General features: G+C 41.9%; 1 protein-coding gene across 11 annotated transcripts in view; it reads left to right on the top strand.

Annotated features, from left to right (window-relative positions):
* PLD1 (phospholipase D1) overlaps window positions 1–20,672 on the top strand; it is a 203,633-nt gene extending 182,961 nt beyond the window's left edge. For all 11 annotated transcript variants that reach the window (XM_067738041.1, XM_067738037.1, XM_067738038.1 and 8 more), the window contains 3 exons: window positions 5,051–5,204; window positions 13,612–13,729; window positions 15,317–20,672. In XM_067738041.1, the coding sequence (XP_067594142.1) occupies window positions 5,051–5,204; window positions 13,612–13,729; window positions 15,317–15,541 (497 nt within the window). In that variant the 3' untranslated portion in view covers window positions 15,542–20,672. The remainder of the gene's footprint in view (window positions 1–5,050; window positions 5,205–13,611; window positions 13,730–15,316) is intronic.
* The last annotated feature ends 595 nt before the right edge of the window (window positions 20,673–21,267 follow it).

The raw sequence follows: 21,267 nt of genomic DNA, 5'->3' as shown, positions 1-21,267 counted from the left end.
ACCACAGAAGAATTCACAATTTCTGAAACAGGACATTTTAAAAAAGCAAAACCACAAAGGAAATGACAGATAAATCCAACTGCATTAAAATTCAGAACTTTATTCATTAAAAGATGCCATAAATAGAACAAAAAGATAAACCACAAACTGAAAAAGGTATTTGCAATACAGTTAATATTCAAAACATATAAAGAACTCCTTAAATCAATAAGGAAAGACAGTATCTGAAGAAAGATGGGCAAAGGAACTGTATAGGAACGTCCCCAAAGAGGACATACCTGAAGCCCATAAGTATATGAAACATGTTCATCCTCATTAATATAATAATGAGACAAAGAACAGGTTTTCAAAATACCAATTGGCAAAAATTAAAAATTGGACAATCCATGGGCTTCCCTGGTGGCACAGTGGTTGAGAGTCCACCTGCCGATGCAGGGGACAGGGGTTCGTGCCCCGGTCCGGGAGGATCCCACATGCTGCGGAGCGGCTGGGCCCGTGAGCCATGGCCGCTGAGCCTGCGCGTCCGGAGCCTGTGCTCCGCAGCAGGAGAGGCCACAGCAGTGAGAGGCCCACGTACCGCAAAAAAAAGAAAAAAAAAAAAAATTGGACAATCCAAGTATTGACGACACTGAGGAACACCAGAGACTCCACTCTTGCATACAGAGCCCAGGTAAACTCCCACATGTGTATACCAGGAAACATACACAACTATGCAGAACATAATTGTGTATTATAGCAAAACTCTGGAAACGACCCAAACATCCATCAACAGTAGAATGAAAAAATAAGTTTGGGTGGGACACAGTTTTTTAAGGCAGGATCCCACTGTGTTCCCCTTTGCCTGACAAAGCAGGAAAGCTATCCTTTTCTACTTCGCCCAAAACTCTGTCTCTTCGATTCAGTTTGGCACAGGTGTACAGAGAGGCTGAGCTTTTGGCATCGGGACTCCTGCAGGTAAAGACAGTCCAGTCTTGAGGGCCATAGCTAGTGAGGGGCAGGGGTCGTTAAAGAAATACTGACGCCCATCTTGTTCTGTGCTTTACCCAACCTGAAAAGAAAAAAATCATCCCTCTGTTAAATGCTTATTGAGGGCCTACTCTGGTCTGGGATGCAGGAGGTGGGGGGCTGGGGGATCAGGCAGGTCAACGAATGATCCATTCTTATGACAAAAAGATGCAGTCGGGGGCGGGGCTGGAGGAACTGTGGCACATGAGAGGCAAGCCCCGTCTAAAGGCATCCACTAATAACAAACGTGTTAAACACGTCCCCTCTGTGTTTTAAACCCCAAGAGTGAATGACTTCTCCCTTTGGGGAGTTTACCATCTAGTGGGGAAAATCGGGTAAGCTACAGACAAATGAGGCGCTATGAGAATATACTGTTTCTCTCTCTCTCTATGTGCATATGTATATATACATAGAGAGAGAGAGAGAGAGAAGGAGAGGGAGGGGGAGGGAGAAATGGGGTGGAGGGAGGGAGAGGGAGACAGGGAGAGAGGAGAGGTGGGAAGTGATGTCTAAACTGAGACCTGAAAGGTGAGTAAGGCTGAAATAGGCACTGGGTGGTGAAGGTAACTGAGATTCCAAGATTGCAAGCAGCCCATGTAAAAAGGGGATTTTTAGCCTCTGCCAGACTGCTTATCTTGCATTCCACACCTCATAGGGTACTTTGTTCTTGTCCTCTTTTCTTTATCATTGTGTTAGGTTAGGTGATAAACGGGGGGGGGGGGGGGGGGGGGGGTGTGGGGGGGGGGGTGATGCTTCCACCTGGGTTCCCACCTGTGCTATTTAGGCTGCCCAGGAGTGAGGAAAAAATAAAAATAAAATAAAATGTTTGGGGGTGTTCATTCAAGGAAAATAATGCATTACAATTATGCACAGGTAAATCCCAAAGACATGATTTTGAATGAAAGAAGCAAATCTCCAAAGTTTATCTTCTATATGATTCCACTTATACAAATTAAAAATAAGCCAAAAGTAAACTTTTTTTGTTTAGGAAAACATCATCAGAGCATGATGAACACAAAATTCTATACAGATTCTCTCTTAGGAAGGGAAGGTCTTTAATGGGAAGACAGCGGAGGGCTTCTGGGATGTGGTAATGTTCTGTTTTTCAGCTTGGGTGATAAGTTCAGTGATTTTCTAAAATTATTACCTAAGTTGGACTTACGTTTTCATATACTGTTTTCTATTTTGCTATATTACATACTGTTTAAAAAGTTCCTAAGAGCAAACTTAGAAAAGGTCATTTTCCAAAAATTATCAAGGCAATGTCCTAATAAACCAAGGGATTGCAGTTACCATAAAACATAGTACATGAAAACAGAGCATATTTCTTGTAAACAATTAAAACTCTAAGGACTCATAGAGAGTAAAAGGTCAAAGTTCCCCTTATTGTCTCCCTGTCTTTGCCAGAAGGTACTCACCACTCTTACCCTTCAGTGTGCATCTTTCTAGAGGTCACTTGCCCTCTCTTCTTCCTAGTATGTTCTATAGAAATGGGTTAATACTATACCTGCTGTTCTGAATTTGATTTTCAGAATATGGGAATGTTTAACAACAAGAAGGGAGGGTAACATTTACATCCATCAATATCTCATTTTTGGTATCTCATTTATTAAATTCACCTGAAATTTTCTCTTCCCTTTCTTCACATTCCTATTAAGTAGTAGCCAACTCACTTATCCAGTGTGGTTGAGAGTCAGCGCTCTGGGAAACTCCAGATGGGCCCTGGAAGTACGAGAACCACACCCTCTAAGAATTCCAGCTCAGAAGGCCAGGAATGCATTCCTCCCCTGGTGATGGGAAGGAGTCTGAGAGGACTGGTGTGAAAGTGTGTGTGTGTGTGTGTGTGTGTGTGTGTGTGTGTGTGTGTGTGTGTGTGTGTGTGTCACATCCCCAGTCTCCCTGACGGTGAAGAGCAGCTATGTCCTCCCAATTTGGCAGCCCCAGCCCGAGAGTGGCCTCTGCTGGGGCCCCGTGGTAGTGATGTCCCAAAGCAGCACTATGGAGTCCTTATTTCTTGCCCCTGACAGTTGATTCACCCAGAGAGGAGGCTTCTTTGATACAAACGCTACATGCCAGCAAGTCTTCCCTTCCTATGGTAATGTTCTCTAGTGCAGATATTCTCGCGGTAACAAGTATCTGATAATAATGCCAGTAATAATTAGCATTTGTGGGACAGTTTATAGATCAGTAAGTGCTTTCACATGGTCTTACTTAATTTTTACAACAACCCTACAAGGTCTGTATTATTATCTCGATTTATAAAAGATCAAATTAAAGCTGAGAAAGATTAAATGACTTTGCCCAAATTAATGCTGGGCCCCATGTTAAGCCCAAAGACATGGCTACAAATTTTATAGTGTAATTAAAATGTAAGTGTATGTATAAAGGTTGATTTGTTGCTAACAAAACAAAGTGTTTCAAAGGTGGGGCCCACCTTACAGCGCTCTAATGGTGCTCCCAGCTTTCTGTGAGGTGCTCCATCCTTTCTGTCACCCAGAGTCCCTATGGGACACCGTTCCCATCCACAGTTATCATAGAGTTGTGTATTAACTATGTGACCATATTGTAGCAAATGGCAGTATAGACTCTTCAGCAGGAGCCAGCTTCCTCTCACGTCCAACATCCCACCGTCTGGGCTCTGGGTAGCACTGCTAACACCTTACACCCTGATGGTCCCCATCACAGACAGTAGCCCGAGCTTGTGTTCAACCTAACTCTTCTGCACCCTGTCTGCAGAAGCAGTGGAGTGTGGGACTAGGGCAAGAGGACCAAGAAGAAAAAAGAGTCAGGCCCCTTTTGTAGTTTGTAGGACACCTCAAGGATTCAAAAGTGTGGATCCTGGGGCTTCCCTGGTGGCGCAGTGGTTGAGAGTCCGCCTGCCGATGCAGGGGACACGGGTTCGTACCCCGGTCTGGGAAGATCCCATGCCGCGGAGTGGCTGGGCCCGTGAGCCATGGCCGCTGAGCCTGCATGTCCGGAGCCTGTGCTCCGCAACGGGAGAGGCCACAACAGTGAGAGGCCCGCGTACCGGAAAAAAAAAAAACCTGTGGATCGACAATGATTAATGCAAAAATGTTGCAAGGTTTTTGAATACACAGCAGAGGAGCTCAGGAAGTGCAGGTTGAACTAATATTCAAATACTTGCCCTTCACATGTGAAAGTCAGCATTCTCAGCTCCTTTGGATTTAAAAATAGAATGGAGGGAAGTTGATACAGAAGCTGTTGGCATGCCACACAAGTGAGGCAAGAGAATGAAAACCCAAAGCCACTAATGATAATCTGTATTTGGGAGTGGACTATATTGCTTGTGAAGGTCCTTTTGTGTTTTGACATTTATAATTATGTGACCATGAGTTAAAGTCTACAGAGTGTGATTCTTAAGCATGAAACCTTACTGCACTGAGCTGGTAAGTGTTCTTGTTTCTTTGTGTGCTTAATGACTATATCAGTTAGAATCCTTTGAGCCACAAGATAGAAAATTCAGCTAGAAGTATGTGAAACAATAAGGGAAATGTATTACTTCACATAACAGAAAATAAGAAGGTTCTAGGGTTGGCCAGCTCAGTGACTTAAAGACCCAGAGTCTTTCTTCTTTCTGCTCTGCCATGTTCAACTTGTCTGTTTGTCCCTTGGTTACAAAGTGGCTGCAGCAGCTCCCACAATCATGTCCTCATGCAACCCTTCAAGCCAGAGTATCCAAAGACTGGCAGTGACACCATCTTCTTCTTCTGTCTATTTATAAGAAAGAGAAAAACTTTCTCAGAAGCCCCTGGCAGATTTGCCTTATGTTGCATTGACTAGAATCATGACAAGGGCCCATTTCTAAGCCAATCACTGGCAAAAACAGTGAAATGACCATGACTGGCCTTAGACTGATCAAGATTTACCCTTGGGTTAGGGAGCGCCCTGCCTTCCTAGAGCACAGCATCTCTTGATACCTGAACAAAATTAGGGGGTTTTTTAGCAAGGAAGAATTGAGTCTGGAGGGCAAATGAGTGTCTGCCAGAATAAGAAAATTGTTCAGTTTCACTGTTTCTCTTTATAGGCTCTGCCAACATAAACGACCGAAGCATGTTGGGAAAACGGGACAGTGAAATGGCTGTCATTGTGCAGGACACGGAGACGGTCCCTTCAGTGATGGATGGAAAAGAGTACCAAGCTGGCCACTTCGCCCTAGGACTTCGGCTGCAGTGCTTTCGGTGGGTCTCGGAAGCTGGGTCTCCCTCACATAATCCCGCTGCAGTGGGCAATGGAGCCCAGCCCAGCCTCTGGCCCTTAGCACACATGCCATCTCCAGGTTCTTCTTTGTCCAAAACAGCGTGAACCACACCAGTCGTATACAAAATGGCTCTGTGTGGGGCATAAAAATTTCCTGTTTGAACAGCTTTTATTATTTTTATGTGTAATGGAGAAAACTAGCATTTTAAATCTATTAATTGATTTAGGACCAGGTCAAACCATCTAGTGTCTATTTAAGTTTTTTATAGTGAGTCCATTTTTAGAAATTGAAATAGTTCCAGCGATGTAAGGGTATGATAAAAATTACTAAAGGAGAAAGCTAGTGACTAGGTGTTAAATTAAATGTGGAAACTTCATTTCTCAGATTTAAGATGACTCCAGACATGGAAGCTTCCTGATCTTCTGCAAGAAGATGTGAATTTTAAACAAACCTGTGGTCCAACAGAGAGAGCACTGGGCTAAGTAGCAGGGGGTGTGTATCCCTAAATAAGTGCTTCATTCAGTTAAGTGTTACTGAGAACTTTCCTGGGCGGGGCTCTAACTGGCCCCATGCCAGCCCCTGTAGTCCAGTCTCAGTTGTCAGAGTGATCCTTCGAGAACCTAACGCAGGTCCTATCACTCCGCTATTCAACCAATCCTCAATGCCTTCTTATCTCTCTTTTTCAAATGGCTTCTTATCTATCTCCTGACCCTCTCCCCCAGCCCACTGAAGACACACTAAGCTCCCCACTGTCTGTGGAACACACCCTGACCACTCTCCCACCTGTAGGCTTTTGCAGGAAGTCCACAATTATAAGATTCTAGAACTATATTGGCCAGGATGGGATTTCAGTGTGGCCGCTATGGTGAGATAGAGCCAAGTGTCCCCGATTAAGGGTGGTATTTTAAGCTATTTGATGAAAGGCACTGCACAGATACTGTTGTGGTGCTGTTGTTTTAACCCTTCCAGTGTTAATGGTCGCTTCTGAAAACTGGCTCACTTGCAAATGGGCACAAAACCAGCACTTCCCTCCTGCAAATGCTGGCGGCCCTTACCTCCTACCTCACTCCAGACTCTGGCTTTTGAGGACCAAGCTTCAGTTCCAGAGACGTTCCTTAGGCTCCCTCTGCCCCAGGAGCTCAGCAAATCCATCCCTCAAAATTTGACTGTCAGACCTTCTCACAGTTTTTATTGCTGTATTTGTCGCCTTTGTTACTAATTGTTTTGTCAGTAAGGTTTTTGTTTTTGTTTTTTTTTAGACCATTGATATTTTAATTGACTTCTAATGTTAATTTGTTTTGTTTAGCAGGGGAGAGTTTAAGATTAGCAACCCACTGTTAATCAACCCATTGATTGCCTACTGCAGCTCATATAAGGAAACAAATATTTCCTCCTGTAAGCTAGAAATAAATGTCACACCTTTTCAGTTCCATGAGAACTTAAGTATTCTCTTTAAAGGCGTAGCCTCCTTTATAACGTTCTAAATGTATAATAATTATAGAGGGAGAGGGTTCTGATTACAACATATTTTTCATTGTAGAAAATTTGGCAAACAGAAAAGCAATAAGGAAATTAAATTGATCTGTAATCCCATCACCCAGTGCTAGCAATTTTAACATTTGATGTATATCATTCCACTTTTTATCTATATATAAATATTCACTACTGTATTTCTTTTTTTAAACATAATTAGGATCTTGCAGTTCTACAAAGTCCTTTATTACTTAAATAATGTTACACACACTTTTCCATGTCATTGCGTTCTTCTATAACATTTAATGGCTGCATTGTATTACATTGTTTGAGCCCGCCATAATTCCTTTAACCAAAACCTCATTGATGGGCAGATTTTTCGCTGATATAAAAAAGTGGGTATGGTTGTAGATAGTATCTTGCTTACCTTCTTAGTTGTTTCCTTAACTAAATCCTAACTATAGGATTTCTAACCAAAGGAAGTGTGCAATTTCCTTTGCCCTCTGAGTTCTATTATTATCTTTGCCGATTTGTTGGGTTTCAAATGGAATTTCATTATCTTAATTTGAAATTTGAGGGTTTAAAAATGTATCCATTAGCCATTTGTAATTGTTCTTTTGCAAACTGTCTAGACTATTCACGTCCTTTGCCCATTTTGTTGCAATGTTTCACTTTCTTTTCATGATTTATCAGTAATTTAAGTACATAAGAGCCTAATTTCTTTCTCCCATTTGTTGCAAAGCTGATTTGCCAATTGCCTTTTAATCATATTTAGAGTATTTGGGGGAACCATCAATTCGTTTTTGTTTTTTTTTTGCGGTACGCAGGCCTCTCACTGTCGTGGCCTCTCCCGTTGTGGAGTACAGGCTCTGGACGCGCAGGCTCAGCGGCCATGGCTCACGGGCCCAGCCGCTCCGCGGCATGTGGGATCTTCCCGGACCGGGGCACGAACCCATGTCCCCTGCATCGGCAGGCGGACTCTCAACCACTGCGCCACCAGGGAAGCCCGAACGATCAGTTCTTATTAATCAAATCTATCAGTTTTTTTCTTTTCCCCCCTTTTAAAAAATATGCTTAGAATAGCTTCCCCAAGATAAAATATTTACTTATATTTTCTTCTAGTGCTCATTTGATATTACTTTTACATTTAACATCTGCAATTTATTTTAATTTTTTAATAAATTTATCTATTTATTTATTTAGGCTGTGCTGGGTCTTCGTTGCCGCGTGCAGGCTATCTCTAGTTGGGCGAGCGGGGCCACTCATCGTTGCAGTGCGTGGGCTTCTCATTGCGGTGGCTTCTCTTGTTGCAGAGCATGGGCTCTAGGCATGTGGGCTTCAGTAGTTGTGGCTTGCGGGCTCTAGAGCACAGGCTCAGTAGTTGTGGCTCACGGGCTCCATGGTATGTGGGATCTTCTCGGACCAGGGCTCGAACCCATGTGCCCTACATTGGCAGGCGGATTCTTAACCACTGCGCCACCAGGGAAGCCAACACCTGCAATTTATTTTAATGTAAGAAATGATGTAGGGACTCTAACTCTTTTTCCCAGGCAAACCAACTGATCCAGAACTGCATGACTGCAGTACTCATTGCCTCTCTAACCTGCAGTGCCTCTTGATGGTGCACCGAATTGCCACATATCCTGACCTGTCTGTACTCTCTGCTACTTCCTATTGAAAGTCTGTTGCCTTGCATGCCATTATGATACCAGTTTAATTATTGTAGGTGTGCACTTTAATACTACTTCCTACCATACCACTTCCCCAAATTAGTATTCTTTTCCGGAATAATCTTGGCTACTCTTATTCATTCTTCCACACGAACTTTAAAATTGTTTTTTCAAGTTCTCTCACTAGTTTTTTGATCAGGACTACAGTATATTTATAGATTAATATAAAAAAGAGTTGATGTCTTTATAATATTGAGCCATCCTATTGAGGAACAAGGTATGGACTTCAATTGATTCACATTTTTTTGTTCTTCAGTAAAGCTCTAGGGTTTTCATTATTGGAAGCAGAAGTTGTTCTTCAGTGATCATTGAAGTTTTTTGTTGCTGTTCTTTTGGTTTTATGCTGATCCTATGCATTTCATGCTAAGTTTATTCCTAGATGCTTTATTTTTCCTGGCAGCTTTCAAACTGTCTTGAAGAGGCAGTTCTTGAACAAGCATTTTCACTTTGCCACAATGGCAGACACAGATAATAAATTAAAAAGCACCATGAAAACCTTGTGTTGATTTTAGCTCTTTTTATTAGGAAATATTCTCAAAGATAAATGTGACCTAGAGCAGAGCCACTTTCTCCCTTAAAAAAATGCAACTTCAATCCATTTTCCATCTGGGGTATTTTTGAATAGAAATAGAGAGGCACATTTCGATGTGAAATCAATTCTAAATAGAATCAACCATCAGGGTACTGCACTAAATGTCACAACTGCATGCCAAACAGTTCATTAAGTCCTAGAAAATTATCCAAATTTTACAGATGTAACCATCACTCAACAGAAACCATTATCCACACAAGTAGAGCTCAGAATCATTTACAGTGATAGACATGAGGAATGGAAAGAACAGAAACAATTTTCTGCAGTTTTCCTACTGTCCCACTGATGCATAAACAATTAAACATTAAATAATTGACATTATTCATGTCAACATAAAATCAAATTTGTTTTCTCTGAAACCTTACTCCTCTAAAGAACATCCAGAGTACTTCATATTATTTTTACTGTATAAATTTTTATAATTAAAAAGCTGACAGGGGGGCTTCCCTGGTGGCGCAGTGGTTGAGAGTCCGCCTGCCGATGCAGGGGACACGGGTTCGTGCCCCGGTCCGGGAAGATCCCACATGCCGCGGAGCGGCTGGGCCCGTGAGCCATGGCCGTTGAGCCTGCGCGTCCAGAGCCTGTGCTCCGCAACGGGAGAGGCCACAACAGTGAGAGGTCCGCATACCGCAAAAAAAAAAAAAAAAAAAAACCTGACAGGGAAAATAATTTATTACTGAACATTGTCTGTTATAGACTTATTTAAATACTTTTTTCTCTACACAGGCTCTTAACTGATAACTTGATAGACACATTGCCTCACCTCCTGTTCTCATTTAAAAGCAAAGTCATAGAAATATTCTTTCGGCTCTGTTTTCAGTTGGTTAGACACCACCCAAATCAAAGGCATTACTATAATTGACTTATTGTTATAACCTGCACTGTCCTTCAAATTTGGCATGGTTAAATTTTGCTTTGGTTCTTAAGGAGCGGCAGCATCTAGGTGCAAACATCATCCTTTAGAACCTTTTTGAAAGTTATTCCCATATAGTCTGAGGGAGACATTATTTGAAGTGGAAATAGAATTTTGAGGTTATAAAACTCTAGGAATCCTAGTGAGCCCAGATGCCAGATCCATTTATTTTAGAAAATTTTTATATAGTAGAAAAAGTGAAGACTAAAACTAAAATGTGATGCCCTTTTATCCCTATAAGCCTGGCTGAGCCTTTTCAGGAGTTGATAATATTGGAGTTGACTGGGGAGAACACACATGGTTAATACCATGTGTATTGGAACAGCCTTTCTTGAAGTAGATTTTGCAAATTGTTTTTTTTTTTTTTTTGCGGTATGCGGGCCTCTCACTGCTGTGGCCTCTCCCGTTGCACAGCACAGGCTTCGGACGCGCAGGCTCAGCGGCCATGGCTCACGGGCCCAGCCACTCCGCGGCATGTGGGATCTTCCCGGACCGGGGCACAAACCCATGTCCCCTGCATCGGCAGGCGGACTCTCAACCACTGCGCCACCAGGGAAGCCCTTTGCAAATTGTTTGATCCAGGATTTTAATTCTTAAATTTCTCCTAGTGAAATAATCATAGAAATTCACAAAGTGTTATATATGATGAATAAATTATGTTCATTATAGCATTGTTTATAATAATGGAAAACTGGAAACAACCCAAAAGGTCATAATAAAATAGCTGGTTAAATAAAATTTCACATAATGGGAAATTCTGCAACCATTAAAAACGATGATGTAAATCTACACATTTAAATACAAAGAGGGTAACAATATGATGACCTCCACCCTGTTAAATCCAATGGTCCATTCTCATCTGAATTTGACTCCGTGTGGCTCCAGGATACCCATCCTCTGGCTTCTCTGCAGCCTCACTGGCTGCTCCTTCTCTCCCCTACTGTTGAGGTGCACTGGTCCTCTTCTCTCTCTATACTCACTACTTTGGTAAAGTCAGTTGAAGTCACATGGCTTTATGAGTATACATATGTGGACAGTTCTCAAGTGTGTATCTCCAGCCAGACCTTCTCTCCCAAACTCCAGATTCTTTTATCCAGCTGCCTACTTAGCATCACCACTTGTATATTTAATAGATGTCCCAACAGGTTCAAAACTGAATTCCTGGTCTTCTCCCACTAACTGGCTCTACCCACAGAATTCCCCATCTCAGCTAATGGCAACTACAGTCTTCTGTTTGCTCAAGGCAAAGCCCTTTTAGTCATCCTGATGCCTCACTTTTTCTCACACTCTGTGTCCACTGGATCAGTGAAATCTGATCTCTCCACCTTCCTCTCCACCACCCGAGCCACCATCATCTCCCACCGAGATCACTGCAGTGACTCCTAACTGACCTCTCTGTTTCAATCCTTGCCCTGCACGGTCTATTCTCAATCCAGCAGCCGTTTGTTAATATTTAAGTCAGATCCTGTCACTCCTTGCTCCAGTGTCAGCAGTATGTCCCAATTTCATGCAATGTAAAAGCCAAAGTCCTTCTGAGACCCATTTCCCCACTTTTCTTTCTTTCTTTCTTTAAATAAATTCAGTTATTTAGTTATTTTTGGCTGCGTTGGGTCTTGGCTGCTGCGCGCGGGCTTTCTCTAGTTGCAAAGAGCGGGGGCTACTCTCCGTTGCGGTGCGTGGGCTTCTCATTGCAGTGGCTTCTCTTGTTGCGGAGCGCGGGCTCTAGGCATGCGGGCTTCAGTAGTTGCGGCACGTGGGCTCAGTAGTTGTGGCTCACGGGCTCTAGAGAGCAGCCTCAGTACTTGTGGCTCACGGGCTTAGTTCCACAGCATGTAGGATCTTTGCAGACCAGGGATAGACCCCGTGTCCCCTGCATTGGCAGGCGGATTCTTAACCACTGCGCCACCAGGGAAGTCTCCCACTTTTATTTCCAATGTAGCACAAGCCTTTTTGGTATTCCTTGAACCTACCAGGCATGTGAGCAAAGAGCTTTGGACTCAGTTTCAATTCTAGCTCTATTAATAGAATGCCTCCAACCTTTTGTTTCCCGTTTGCAAAATGGGAATCCTGTACCATCTACCTCCCCGGATTAAGATGGAAGTGCTTTTTAACATTCAGGCTTTATGTAGGTACCAGCGCTTTTATAATTTTCACATATGACCTCTAAAACTTGTCTTGCTTTGCTTGAGAATTTCTTCTTATTTCTAGTCCTCTGTTTATATTTGATCAATTCAAACAATCTACTGTATGGCTTCTTTTATGCCAGGTACTCTGGGGATATGAGAATAGCCAGGTCATGTTCTCTTAAAGAATTTACATGCTAGAAGTGGGAGATGGGCCTATTAAAAGCAAAAAGTGCATGAAGTATTGCAGGTGCTCTGATAAAACGAAGCACAGATGAAGCACAGTGAGGGCGACAAAGGAATAAAGTTCAGATCTCTCAGGACTGACGGGGAGAAATGGGAGAAGGGAGAAAGGGAGCCATAAAAACTTTTATAGAGGTGACCTTGTACTGAATCCTGAAAGATGGTAGGTAAGGTTAGGCAAACAGGTAGGGGAGGGAAAAGCCTCCCCGACTACTCCCATCTCACACTCTTAAAGCACACCTGGTATTTACCACATTTTAATTAATTCCTTTTGAGGGTGATTCTTTATTCATTGTTGATCTCACCCACCAAGTATAACTGCACCCAGAGAGGCTCCGTGTCTTTCATATTCATTTCTGTACCCTAGAGTTCAGCACAGTTCTTGGCCCAAGGGAGGGAAGAAGGAAGGAAGGAAGGGAGGGAGGAAGGAAGGGAGGAAGGGAGGAAGGGAGGAAGGCGTGGGGAGGGAGGAAGGAAAGTCAAGTCTTGGTTAAGAGGACAGGTTTGGGAGTCAGGTGGTCCTGGTTGGAGTCCCAGATATACAGTTTGCTAGCTGTATGACCTTGAAAGAGTTACTTGACCTCTCTGTGCCTTAGTTCCCTTTTCTTTTTTTTTTAACCTGTTGATCTATTTATTTATTTGGTTGCACTGGGTCTTGTTGCAGCAGGTGGGCTCCTTAGTTGCGGCTCATGGGCTCCTTAGTTGTGGCATGTGGACTCTTAGTTGCAGCATGCATATGGGATCTAGTTCCCAGACCAGGGATCGAACCCGGGCCCCCTGCATTGGAAGCTCAGAGTCCTAACCACTGTGCCACCAGGGATGTCCCCTTTGTTCCCTTTTCAGTTAAAGGAAAATAATAATGCTTGCTTCTTTTGTTTTTACTATTCTTTTACTTTTTTTTTTTTTTTTAATAGCTGCTTCTTCATAAGACTGTTGAGGATTTACTGAGATCGTTTTTGGAAAGGCTCAGCACGATGAAAGGCACATGCTTTGAATACTTATCCTGTCTTCCAAGGTTCTCGCCCTCTTAGGCCAAATTACAAGAACTCTCTTAGAGCAAAATGAAGGTGTTTCTCTGTCTCAAACATCATAACAACTTAGGCTTTTCTGTTTTGTTTTGTTTTGTTTTGCAACTGGGCTTTTTTATATATAGGCACACAGACACACACTTAGTCTTAATGGCTTCCTTTGATTTCCTTAAAAAAAAGAGGACTTCTGTGGTTGAGTGTCTGAACTGCTGTACCATTAGAAACAGTGCCTGCAGCAAACTGCTTTGTTTCATTTACTCATTTTGGAGGACACTTGTATTTCAGGGTTGTCCTCGGCTATCTTTCTGGCCCTAGTGAAGACATTCAGGATCCAGTGAGTGACAAATTCTTCAAGGAGGTGTGGGTTTCAACGGCAGCTCGAAATGCTACAATTTATGATAAGGTGAGGTTCACATATCCTGCTCCTTTTTTAATTGAATCACGTCACAAAAGCACATAATTATTTCTGCATATTATTGGCACAGAGTATTCTTAATGAGTGTAAAAAACCAATACTTCTTGGTAGACATTAAAAAAACAGAGTCAAAAAGAGCCATGGATTATTGTTTAGAAGAGACTTTAGCGGCATTCTGGTCTCAGATTCCAGAATCCCATCATAAGCATCCTTAGCAGGTGGTTACCCAGCCTTTATACATGTCTAGTGACAAAGAGAAAAGAGGCAGATGGGATCAAAAAATGAGTCAGACTTGGGTTCAGCCCAGCTCACACAGTTGCTGGTGATATAACTATGTGTGTAGTAATTTGATGTTCTGAGCCTTCCTTTCTTTCCTCTCCTATAAATTGGGAGGAACATTCACTAGGTGGTCGTGAGAATAAAGAACAGTCTGTTAAATGTATTTAGCACATAGTACATATAGTAAATGGTATCCATCCTAATGATGAAGCTTATTAATAATGAGAAACTTCCTCATTTTGACAGCTCTAATTTTGGAAAGGTGTTTTAAAACCAACTTCGTTTGTTAGGGAGGCTAAATGCATCTTCTGGTAAGTTCCGTCCATTGATGATGATAAAGAGTGTACAAGAGTTGAGTCACCTGACACTGAAACAGGTTACATCATGAAGTAGCCAGCATTCCATCATAGAAAATATTCAAGCTGAGTTCCACTGACCATCTATTATAAACTGGGTGAGAGTGCATTCTTCTTCTGACTTCCAGAGTCGCCTCAGCACAGAAAATTCATCATTTCTAATGAAACATGACAACTATCTACATAGCCTTATTTCATACTGAGGCCTCAAGGCCATGATCAAATAGGTTGTGTGCATGGAGTCTTTTCAAATGTAATTTTTAAAATGCAGGGCACAGCCTAGCTTGGATCTTGGATTGGGAGGAATAACAGCTATAGAAGACATTTTGGGAATAATCGGGTAAATCTGAAAATGGACCATATCTTAAATAACATAGAATTGATTTTCTGAGGTGTGAGAATTGTACTGTGGTTATATAGGCACATGTCCTTATTCTTAAGAAATACATGCTGAAATATTGAGGTGTGAAGTGTTATGATGTGTGAAACTTATTTTCAGTTAGCAATATACATGCACAATTGATAACTTTAAGTACAGGTACAGATAAAAACATTTTTCAAAATTAAAAAGTTAGAGAAAATATAATACACAATTTTTCTTTTAGACCAGAGCCTCCAGTGAAATTCAGGGGTGATTATTATCCAAAAAGTAAGGTATCACCCATGAAACGCCTTACCACTAGCTTGACTTTATCCTGAGGTCAGTCATTTATGTAGATCAGATATAGGATCTGTGTTGATTTTTTTTTTTGATGGAAGCAAACCTAGCACTCTCTTTGTAGCAAATAAAAGAAGCAACCCTTCAATCAGGTCTGCGCTGTAACATAAAACTAATTAATATGTGTTCATAAAACAAAGGTTTTGTCCGTCGGAATGAGTATTTTCAGTAAAGGGGATATCCTTTCTTTTAAACCTGTCACTCAGTTTCCTATTTAATCAGGTGTTCCGGTGCCTTCCCAATGATGAAGTACACAATTTAATTCAGCTGAGAGACTTTATAAGCAAGCCCATCTTAGCAAAGGAAGATCCCATTAGAGCTGAGGAAGAACTGAAAAAGATCCGTGGGTTCTTGGTACAATTCCCCTTTTATTTCCTGTCTGAAGAAAACCTACTGCCTTCTGTTGGAACCAAAGAAGCCATGGTGCCCACCGAGGTTTGGACTTAAGAGTCACACTTGTTTGCAACTCAAAGACTTCCACCCTGAAGAGTACATGTCACACAGTGACTTTCTGGAGACCTAACAGCCATAGCCAGACCCAGTGCACTCTTGTATCCAACACTTGGACCCTTTGGGTTGGCTGGGAAGGGCTGTAGTCATACTGATATAAGGACAGTGAAAATCAGCAGGGCTTTATAATTCCTCCTGCCTGTCCCTGTGAAAAAAGGACTGTATTCTTAGGTAGCATATACCCAACAGCTTAAACACATACTAAAATTCCATGATGTATACCAAACTGCATTTTCTTTGCTAACAAGAATTTACCTGTCACTGTGATCTACTTTGCCAAAAGTTGTCTGAACCTCCTTATTTTTCTCTGACCCTCACTTATGCAATTGATGTCTGCTGGACCTGCCTTCCTCTCATAGTCCATACAGGCTCTGTTTGAGGTATTGTCTATTGCTAGAAGATGTTGTGATGCTGCTTCAAGGTTATTTAAGGTTGCATGGGTTGCTCCTGCCCCTGCCCTTCTGGCCCCGGAGTAGTCGTGTGCACCCAACCAAGGATGTGGTCCTTATTCCTTTCCAGTGACTGAAAGGACAGGACAGACCTTAGTCTACACAGCAGCCCATGTTAGGCACTTCTGACAACATTGACAGCATGTATGTTGACACCACAGATCAACAGGAAGGAATTAAATTCGGTTATTAAGGCAGAGATTTCACTTTGCATCCAAAGGCATGGATAAGATGTGTCCTTTTGATAGGGCCCACCCTATCAGATTTGAAAACGTGTAGGATATTTGATTACACAGCAACTGATAAAACTCAGACACAGCATGCAGCCTTCAGCAATCTTCAACGTTTTGGTGGGAATCTGATCCAGATAAGAAAAGAAGATTTCTTATAGTCCTGTAAAATTTCCTGTCATCCTTAGCTGCTGGATTGATTGAAATTTGAGTTTCTACATTTCAAAGTCAAACCAGTGAATACAGCTTGTCTTTCAAGAGAATCAGGGGCTTCATAACTCATGCCAAGTTAATGAGTATGAGCCTTATTTGACATTCAGCTCGCCAGCTATGTTACCTTCTTTAAGAAAAACTGTTTGCAAAATGCATACAACTTCACTTGCGTTATTAAATATACATTAACATTCCACCAGGGTTCCAAAGAGGTTAGGATTATTTTTTAATTCACATTATTCTAGTCTGTGAATTGTTCTGGAAACCCATTTCTCCTTTTTGGATGTTAGTGTACATACCCTTTGGTACCCCATAGGTCTAATTTTTTTTTTTTTTTTTGCGGTACGCGGGCCTCTCACTGTTGTGGCCTCTCCCGTTGCGGAGCACAGACTCTGGACACGCAGGCTCAGCGGCCATGGCTCACGGGCCCAGCCGCTTCGCGGCCTGTGGGATCTTCCCGGACCGGGGCACGAACCTGTGTCCCCTGCATCAGCAGGCGGACTCTCAACCACTGTGCCACGAGGGAGGCCCCCACCATAGCTCTAATTTTATTAAGCAGAACTATTCTTACAACCTAAAGAACTAATGTGGGTTCCCAACGGGCCTGAGGCCATAAAACATGGTGTAGGTGCAATGATTACACCTCTTTGGATTACCTGGACAGACTCTCATCCAAAGGAGTAAGGACCCAATCCCTATTTTCCTAGAACTGATAGTCCAGTGGAAAAGGTTAAACAGGAGCACAAAGTCTGTGAACTAGGTAAGTAGGAGAGAGACAGTGTCATACCCCGGAGGGTTTTACAAATGAGGTGGAACTATGCAACCAACAATGGAAATGAATATACTTTTATGGTGGCTGAAGATAGTAAAATGACTTCATTCTATAGCAGTTGTAAATAAGACATTTGCTATTTATGAAGTTTAGATTGGCATTTAAAGTGTTGAGTGTATGTGGAATACCTAAGGAATTTTCATGTTTTCTTTTTAAATTTTTAAAAAATGTAGAACAGTCAACAAACTGGCTCTTGAAAGGGCCCTTTCTCTTAAAAAAAAAAGTCACTTAATCCAACCTCTGCCCATTTTATAGCTGAGGAAACTGAGACCCAGGTTAATTGAAGGACTCACTGAAGTTTACCCATTAGGACCAGTGACATCGTTGGTCCATTACTGGCCTCTCCTTTCACTCATCACAGCCCCAAAAGGAGGAGATGCAGTAGATTTCAGACAGGATGTCTCTAAGCTATTTTGAACCCTGTGATATTATGTATTTATGTGCTTGTCTGTCTCCCCCTACTAGAATGTAAGCTCCATGGGGCAGGGACTTTCCTGTGTTTTGTTCTTAGTGTATCCCCCAAGCCTGAAACGGTGCCTGGCTCATAGGAGGTGCTCAGTACGTGTTTGTCGGATGAATAAAGGAGGTGGAGGAGACAGCTAATGAAATGAAAAACTTACGGAGTCTCAGACAAGAAATCTTCCTGCTGTTGCTAAAGAAACTGTTAGCAAGTTTCTTTTCTACTGCATCCTCTTAAAGGCAAGATGCTCATCTGCAAAGAGAGGGGCTGCAAGATTTATTTGGGTGGATTTTATGGAAAATACAGTGCCATAATTGCCTGCTTTGCAGTAGCAGTTTACATAGTGCAACATTCTGCAAAAATTGCATGGGACACAGGATTGCCGTGGACACAGGATATACCATATGGCCTAATTACCCATCATTCTCTGACACCATTACTACCTAATAGAAGTTCAGATAATTTATCTTTAACATCGCAATGTCTGATATAAACATTAAAATGCAAGAGATTCAGTCTTGAAAAGCTATTTTGAATCTGTTCAGCATTTTAAATTGACTATAATCTTTTGAAATGCCTGTAAGTGCTATACCTGACACTCTGATAATCTCTGTAATAATTTTTGCTTTCTAGAAGGAAAAATTCTATGATTATAAGAAGTGAAGGGTAGAAAGTGGTCATGGCCTTTTAAAGCTATTCAGATTGGCCAAGCTTAGTGGTTGGAGGATACTAAACACAGCAGGTCGGGTTCAGGCATTTGCTCTGGAGCAAGTGTCCACTCAGGGACTCACCCTTCAGTGGGATGGCCTTCATTCTCAGCTGTAATGCATCACAGAGAGCTGGTCATTAGATAACTGAGTGACATATTGTAAAACAAAACATTGGTTATATTTTAATAGCATGTTTGGAAGAAAATTTTGTCTCTAGGTAGTCAAAACCAGAAGCAGTTAATCTCTTATGTAATAACTTGGGAAATTGTAACATATCGTGAATTAACATTCTTCCAGGTGAAGGCAGTAAGCCAGGAAGTCTTTTTGCAGATATAAGACGACAGGCAGAACAGATTTTATATACATCATGGAGATCCTGCACGTCTTTCTGCCCCTCCCCATTCCTTATTCCTTCAACCTCTTTCCCCAGCCAGAGCCCTTCCGTATTATGGAAACCATTTTAGAGGACAAGAAAAAGTTCTGGGAAAAAACAACATTAGGCATCTAAAATAAATCTTCAGTTTAACTCACACTTTTAAGTGATTGACAAAATATTATCATTTTTTAACAGAGGTGGTGGTTCTTTTTAGCATCTCTGATCTGATGTGGCACTGGAGCATTTTCAGATGCCGGTCACCCTCTGGAGAGGGGCTAAAGAGGGCCCTTCATGTCTTCTCATCCCTCTCAATTCTCCCATGTATGAAAAGTGAGCAAACGCTAAAGGATTTTCGGTGTGCTTAGGAATACAATTTTATTTCCTTAGAAGATCCTCTGAAGTCAATTACTACTGGCAACTTGGAGGTTTAAAATGGGTTTTACCAGGCATAGGCCTTGAGAAATTCTTGAATCTAGAAATTCACTGGAAAAGGAATTCATCGCCCTCTATCCAAAAGTTGCAGGTGAAGAATCGATGGATTCGCATTATGTTTAGGGGGAGGCAGATGGCACAATATGATTCCTAGTGGCATTTAATTCACATGTGATATATTATTGGCTTTGACTGCAGAGTGGAAGGATTCATTAAAGGAAACAAAAATTCTTTGGCTTAATATATTATAGGTTATTTTCTTTTTTCCTTTATACCAGTATTAAATTTTAACTTAAAAAGTAATCAAAGTAAGATAAATGGAAATTTGTCACACTAATCATTTTAAACTTTTAAGTTTTAAAATCAGAGACTGGGATTGCAATCCAACCAAAAGGCAGACTTAATTACTCTTTCCTATTCCCTAGCAGCTCTAGTTGTTTGCTTTATTCTAGATAAATGCACTTAAGTGAATGTTGTACTAGCTCTGCTCAGCACTAGGAAATGTAACATCATGCTCTCCTAATGTATATTCCACTTGGATTCTTCCCATAAAATTGTCTGAGTCAAAGGTACTGATATTCTCCTCAGCCATTCTAAAAATTCATACCAAAGTATTGCAGTTGGAGCACATGTCTCTGATGCAAAAACCAGATACTTGCTGGTGAACATCCATCCATTCAGAATATTCAGATATTCTGGACAGAGCTCAGGCCCTAGCCTCACCCGTATGGCAGGCTTTGGCAAACTAAGTCTGGGCCTCCTGTTTTTGTAAATAAAGTTTTATTTGAATGTAGCCATGTCCATTTGTTTACATGCCTCATGACCGAATGAGCTGCAAATCTGAGAATACTTGCCGTCCTTAAGAAACGTTTACTGATCCTCCCTCTAGAGAGAGCAAAGAATATCCAATTACGGTGCCTCAACCAAACAGGTTTGGGTGAGTTCTAATCTCTTCCATAAGCAAGGTTTTCAACTCTCCATATCCCAGAGCCCAGCATTCTACAATAGATTTATTCTAACAAGGTCAAGTCCTTTCAAGAATGAAAAATCACGTTTTTTTGTTCTGAAAGAGTTTTTGTCAACTAAAGCAATCTTCTCCCAGCTGAGCACTCATATGGAAGCGTGGTTGATAATGTTTGTAACTAAAGTGTTAAATGAGGACAGATAGACCTAACGATTTGTATTCAGAATGACAATTGTGAACTCAAGAAACTCAGTCTCCCTGGATTTTCCTTCTGGGAAGACTTGGAAATGATACGTGTATCCATTCTCTGCCTCACAGTCAATGCTTTTGATGCCAAGTCCCTTAACTGCTTTTTTTAATGTAAATATTCATTAATTAAACAATTAAAAGTGTGCAATTGGCCGTGTCCGTCTACTTGAAAAGGAGATTCCTCATTCTGCGCATGGGGTTTTTACAGCCAGCGCACTGTAGGTCTGAGCTCGAGACAGTAACCTGTGCCTTTGGAGCAGATGTCAGAGCCCCAGCATCCCCTGCTGCCCCCAGTCTTCTCACAAACTTCATGCACACATCTCAGCGGCACCCAGAGAGAGAAAGAGACAGAAGTCCCCTTTTGCCCCCTCCTCCACCAGTCACTACCTATTCCCTGAAAGGCAATCACTTTCCCCAGGTCTTGAAACAGATTAGTTTTGCCTATTTTTGTACCCCACTGGCTTTTTCAACAAGGACACCCTGAGCTTTTATCTCAACTAGGCATCTCTGAAGCTTTCTTTGTCTTCCAGGTGGCTGCTTACGTTTGTAGAATCGTTGGTGGGCTCTCCATTTCACTTCTTCAAGATCTGGCTTGTTCTTATTCTACTCAATGCTCAGGTGATCCGTCGCCTCCCATGGCTTCACTGCCATCCCTGTGCTCACCTGCAGCCCAGGTCTCTCTCCTAAGCTCCAGACACATTAGATGTCTGAGCAATAGATATCTCTACTTGCTTTTCCCACCATGCAC

This window comes from Pseudorca crassidens, chromosome 5 (assembly GCF_039906515.1).
Source record: "Pseudorca crassidens isolate mPseCra1 chromosome 5, mPseCra1.hap1, whole genome shotgun sequence".
NCBI lineage: Eukaryota > Metazoa > Chordata > Mammalia > Artiodactyla > Delphinidae > Pseudorca > Pseudorca crassidens.
Note: the sequence above shows the minus strand (reverse complement) of the source record. Positions and strands in the feature narration are given on the sequence as shown.